We start from the raw sequence: 6000 nt of genomic DNA, 5'->3' as shown, positions 1-6000 counted from the left end.
CCCCCCCCCCCCCCCCCCATTATTAGTTTCAGTGTTTTTTTTAATGGATAATTTTTCTCATTCATAACATAAGTAATAAGTTCCTCTGACTGGAGGCTCTTTAAATGAGTTCCTTGGCAAGGAAGCAGAAGATGGCCCATGGGGACATTTGTAGATGATTATGCATTAGACCTGTCTGTACAAGTCTGGTTTACCGCCATGATTGCATTGCTGGCAAATATTAGAAACCATGACGGCTGCGGTGCATCTTTGCCACAGTTTGAAAGAGCAGTGAAGAGACAGCCTTGCGGCTCTATTTAGTGCGAGCAAGTCGTTTTTAATATCTTCTTTTTTGCAGCAGAGGACCACGCAATCATACAAGAACCTGTTAGATGTGAACCAATTACACCTTTATCATTCTTATTGGTCGATGGAGATTTGGGACGTTAATCCCCATCAAAGCTTCGCTCCACCTTCAACATGAGCAGAAGTCTAATCAGTCAGAGTAACTAAAAGCAGCTGTGTGGGTGTTCACAGGTTGTAATAACAAAAAAACACGTGTTTGTTGTGTGTCTCTGTCCTCTGCAGTACGTGGAGGATCCGTCTTGCTTTCCTGAGCTGAATCCTATAACTCTGCTGGGACAGACCATGTGTGGCCTCTCACACCTCCACTCACTCAACATAGGTCTGAGATACACACACATACAGACTATACATGTACACACCTTTCTTTATTTGTTTCTAAATTATTTCCCCCAGAAACCAGTGCTGCTCAGCTTTGACAGCTAAAATGTTTCTCTGTGTTTCCCCTCTTCCTCTTTCTTCTTCGCTCTCCATCGTCTCTCCCTTTAGTCCATCGTGACCTGAAGCCTCGAAACATCCTCCTCTCTGGTCCCAGTGCGCTGGGTCGGGTCCGAGCTCTCATCTCTGACTTTGGACTCTGTAAGAAGATCCCAGCCGGTCGGAGCAGCTTCTCTTTGCGGTCAGGAATACCAGGAACCGAAGGGTGGATAGCTCCCGAAGTACTGCGGGATACTCCCGGCAACAAACCGGTAACATGCACACACACGTATTACATATGTAATATATATTTCTTTGAACACTCTGAAAGGGTCAGAGTTAGAAAAAATGAATAGGTGATGTAAGTAGCTTGAGGGTCTGTGATCCAGATATTTTTTCTGTCCTAAATTTACATACAAAACCGAAACTGAGCGGTCCCCAAGATTGAGGAACTCTGAGGTAGAGACGAGTATTTTGTTTGTATTTTCACGGACAGATTGTGTTTGTTTTCTGATCCATGTTTCTCCTCTTCTCTTCTCAGACGGCAGCTGTGGACGTCTTCTCGGCAGGCTGTGTGTTCTACTTCGTGGTCAGCAGGGGGCAGCACCCCTTTGGCGATTCATTTAGACGGCAGGTCAACATCCTGTCAGGAGAATATTCACTCTCGCATTTTATGGAGGATATACACGGTGAGAGCGGTCTTTGTGCATTACGTCTTCACTGGCTTCAGTTCATACCCTTTTTTTGGTCCAGAATTAAGTCTAGTTCAGTAAATTCCAGCCTTGCACCACCATCTTCAAATCACACCTCAACAATCCAACTTCTTTCCAAATATCCTCAGTGCTCCGGGGTTTTCTTGCTACAAATTCCTTAAATAATCAGTTTTTTATGGTTTCCATGCAATTTTCAGACATTACCGTAATTGCACAATTACAATAATCACAAAATAATCTGCTCATGTCACAAATACAAGAAACCCTGAAAACTGTTTTGTCCCTCAAATCAGATGACGTCATAGCGCAGGATCTGATCGAGCAGATGATCAGTGCCGAGGCCGAGTCGCGGCCCTCCACCGCCTGTGTGCTCAAACATCCGTTCTTCTGGAGCCCCGAGAAGCAGCTGCTCTTTTTCCAGGTGTGTTAAATCTGTTGGCCACGGAGACACAAATCAAGCTGTGTCGGCTGTCTCTCTTGATTAGTAAACTTTGTTTGATATGGACAAGTTAAAGTAGCATCAACATACATGTAGGCCCAGATTCACTGTGTTTAGTGCTTATTTACAACACCTGTCCACAGGAGGCTTTTTTTAATGACTACTTGTCATTACTTTCTGGTTTAAAAATTCCTATTTTTTCTGATAAACACAGAGCAAAAAATGTGCAAACGGGGGTCTGAGTGTGTTTGTGTGCGTTGGTACGTAGGACGTGAGTGACCGAATAGAGAAGGAACCAGCAGACAGTCCGATCGTGGTCAAAATGGAGACTGCAGGGAGAGTAGTGGTTCGAACCAACTGGAGGATGCACATCTCTGTGCCGCTGCAGACAGGTACACGCATCGCATCACATTACTGCACTGTTTGCACCTGTGCGGGATGACAAAGCCGTCAAATGGTCTGTAATCTCCCTGTGTACGTTGCAGACTTGAGGCGGTTCAGGACATACAAAGGGAACTCGGTCAGAGATCTGCTGAGAGCCATGAGGAATAAGGTCAGCATGCTTACTGGAACTCTTCTATTTATTTGACACAAGTAGTCACGCTTTGACGCGTGTATGTTGACGCGTTACAGAAGCATCACTACCACGAGTTGCCACCGGAGGTGCAGGAGGCTCTCGGCGAGCTGCCCGAAGGCTTCGTCAGCTACTTCACCTCACGCTTTCCACGGTTACTGATGCACACACACGCTGCTCTGCACATCTGCTCCCACGAGAGACTGTTTCACCCCTACTATCTACCCCCCCACTCCAAATAGCAATAACACGACCCTGCACATTATACTCTGTATACACACTGATGTACAGAAAGTGCCCTTTATTGCTTTTGTAAAGCCCGCACTGTTTTTTGGTACAGTGCTGTGAGAAAGTTTTTATATGGCTTGAGCTGTTTTATAGATTTATTTTTATTTTTCTGCAGCTGTTGATCAGGAAACGGTTTTAAGATTAAATTAGAAAGTACACTCCACTAAAGCTACATACTTTATTATAATAAACAATGTTTTTGAACTACATCTTAACTTGTAACTCCATCAGAATTTTTGTATTCAATTAAATGCAATAGTTCATCAATGTGTTTCCTCTAAACAACTACTGTAGAAAATCAATGCTTAGTTTCAGGTGATTTTACACAAATTATAACAGTTATGACTATTATATTCCATTTCTATAGAAAGACAAAACAAAAGGACAGAGAGGGGTATGACATGCAACAATTTCATTTTCAAAAGTTTGTCTAAAATTTAGATAATGTTATTTAATATGACATTAAACTAATAGGAAAATGTAATTTATTTTCTGATGACATTCTGGGCATATCGTGGAAGGTGATGTTCACCTATTAATAGCTCTGGGGTCCAGATTAAACGGCACCACAAACCATATGCGAGGTGCACAAACTTTGTCACAGCACTGTAGGTAACACAGACACTGGACTACAGGTTTTTATAAGAGATAAAGCTTGTGTTGCTGTTCCAAGGCTTCATGTCATAGAAGAAATCTCTGCTATCCTTTTTAAACAGTCACGTTGCTGCTGTGCTTCTCTCAGCTCCTCTGTAGGCCGTGCCAAAGACTCCACAATATTTGCTTTGCTGTTTGTTTTTATGTATTTGATGTGTGTCCGAATGTATCTACACTGACTGAAGAATGTACTGCGCCATCGTTTCTCACTGAAAGCAGTACATGAAGCGCAATAGTCAAATATTGGCTCTGTTAAAACGTGGGCGGGTTCTGGGTAAATCAGATTGATGCAGGCGATAATGCAACAATGGCAACTACTTAATTTGCCAATTTCATTTCAATGTATAGATCTTTTCAACAGAAATGCAATGTATTTCACCACTCCTGAATGTTGGCATTGCTTGATCTTTTGAGCCTCTTTTCAAATGACACTAAATGCTCTCAGAGATATGTGAAGTGTCTCCCTGTAACTACTGGATGAAGGTTTTTTTCATTGGTCTGCAGTAGAATGAATGATGACGAATCCAAACTTTTGTACTTTTTTGTGAATGAGTGAATTGAACTGATGCTTTGGGTGTGCCAGAGAATTAATAAATCAAGTGTTGTTAGTTTGTAAATTTAAAAAAAAGTTTTTATTGGTCTTTACTCTTCTTAGTTTCCATGTTACTGGAAAGAAGAAAGTGACAAACATTTTATTGACTTTATTGTTGGACAAATGTAGAGTATGAGACAATGGGTAAGACTTGAAAGTACAACTTAAAATGCTTACTTGGGGGGATGGGGTCCTGCAGAACATGAACACACAACTTTAGCCTGGTTTTGATGATCTCACATGAGAGATTTCTGCATTCCTGCTTTTGTTTGAGCTCTCTCTGGTGTGAAGGACGGATGGGCTCAGTTGGAAAAATATGATGTATGATAATCAGGATTTAGAAAAATTTGAATCGCATATAATGACAGTGTTAAATATTGATAATAACTAATCACCCCCCCCAACAAAAACTTTCACTTTGATTGTTGCTTATTATGAATATTTGATGTTAAACAGAAATACTTTTGAACATTTCTTTTCAAAAATCTACTTCTCCTCTACTGTAGAAAAAAAAGATTGATTAATCTAGAATAACATGAATATTTGCCCCTCTAAGAGACCTTTTTATATTTAATCAGGTGAGTCATTAAGAACAAATTATTATTTACAATAGCGACCTGGCTTTTAAAATGTACAATAGTAGATCAAATATTTATGACATAAAATTACCATAAATACATTAAATCACAATACAACATTTCGATTTTGTCAGGACATGATATCAACTGCATGTCAGTTAACAAATACTGTGAGTCTGTAACCGTTTTACGAAGTCCAGTTCTACATTGTTCAGTTTGACTTTTTTCCTCTCGTTAGATAAAATGTCTCCACTTTCTCTTCTCACCCTGGAGGTTTAGTTTAGACATGGCCGTTAGTTTTAGCCGACTGTGCACTCGAAGGATAACACTTCTTACCTCATCCGTTAGCTTCAGCCGACAAAGATGCATGAAACACTGCACGCAGAACAGAATATTCAGGTGTTACAGTAGAGTTGCTGCAGGATTGACTAGATTTGATTAAACCCCTATTTCTCAGTGATCAACGGTAACCAGGAGATAAATTAAGGTCTTAATTGCGAAGATGTGTGGTATAGTTGTCTCACCTAATTGCAGCTTGTTATTTCCATCAGGTGGAGAGAAAAGCCTCATGCTGTTAGTGTTGGAACTGTACGAATAATGGTGTTTGCATGTAATTGAAAGAGTAAATGATGCATTAGTAATGATGCACTCTGAGACATTAACTACGCTACGTGAGACTTGACATTTTAAATCTGATCTTGTTTCTTCTCTCGACCGTAAAACAACCGCTTTAACACAATCTGAGTGTACTTTCCCTCCTGCCAGCCAGATGTCAAAGACTCTTTAACAGCTGCTTTTATATATACATTCATTTAAAACCCACTAATTCACGACATAGTCTGTATTGAACAATAGCGGCCTGATGACCAGGATCATGCTGTTGAGTTTTATCAGAAAAGAGTGACTTACTCGTGATGACAGGTCACACGTTCTCTGACGGGAACACAGAGGATGTTGAGTTTAGGTTTGAATGGGTCAGATGCATGTGATCTGTGAGTGCAGCCATGATGTATGTTTGACCCACTCACAAACTAAATTGTTCAATCTGGATAAGTATATTTATCCAGAAAACACGTCAAGGAATTGATTTTTTTGTCGCCAGAAATCCCAAATATTAGATTTATTATTTTATTTCAATTTCTTTATATTTTATTCTCTCCTCGTGCATTTGCCATTTAATTGTAGTTTATCCCAAGTCGTTCCTCTATTTGGTGACTGTTAACTATAAAATCATGAGGGGTTATGTTTTATTGTTTTTGTAAATTAAATTTGACAAACAATCACTTTAATACTTAAGTATTTTTGAGTTTTTTGAGTTTGACAGGGAGTGCAGCGTCACTGTAGATCAAAATGTTTAAGTGCATTGCTCATGTTACACCAGCAGAGGGACACATGTGCCTTTC

General features: G+C 40.2%; 1 protein-coding gene across 1 annotated transcript in view; it reads left to right on the top strand.

Moving 5' to 3' along the window:
* The window catches only part of ern2 (endoplasmic reticulum to nucleus signaling 2), a 13226-nt gene extending 9193 nt beyond the window's left edge, over nucleotides 1–4033 (top strand). The window contains exons 18-24 of the mRNA XM_031863050.1: nucleotides 568–664; nucleotides 832–1031; nucleotides 1301–1448; nucleotides 1766–1893; nucleotides 2180–2303; nucleotides 2397–2464; nucleotides 2545–4033. Coding sequence (XP_031718910.1) covers nucleotides 568–664; nucleotides 832–1031; nucleotides 1301–1448; nucleotides 1766–1893; nucleotides 2180–2303; nucleotides 2397–2464; nucleotides 2545–2727 — 948 coding nt within the window. The 3' untranslated portion in view covers nucleotides 2728–4033. The remainder of the gene's footprint in view (nucleotides 1–567; nucleotides 665–831; nucleotides 1032–1300; nucleotides 1449–1765; nucleotides 1894–2179; nucleotides 2304–2396; nucleotides 2465–2544) is intronic.
* Nucleotides 4034–6000: the final 1967 nt, after the last annotated feature.

The sequence above is a fragment of the Anarrhichthys ocellatus genome, unplaced genomic scaffold (assembly GCF_004355925.1).
Source record: "Anarrhichthys ocellatus isolate YVR2014 unplaced genomic scaffold, GSC_Weel_1.0 scaffold28, whole genome shotgun sequence".
In the NCBI taxonomy this organism is placed as follows: Eukaryota; Metazoa; Chordata; class Actinopteri; order Perciformes; family Anarhichadidae; genus Anarrhichthys; species Anarrhichthys ocellatus.
Note: the sequence above shows the minus strand (reverse complement) of the source record. Positions and strands in the feature narration are given on the sequence as shown.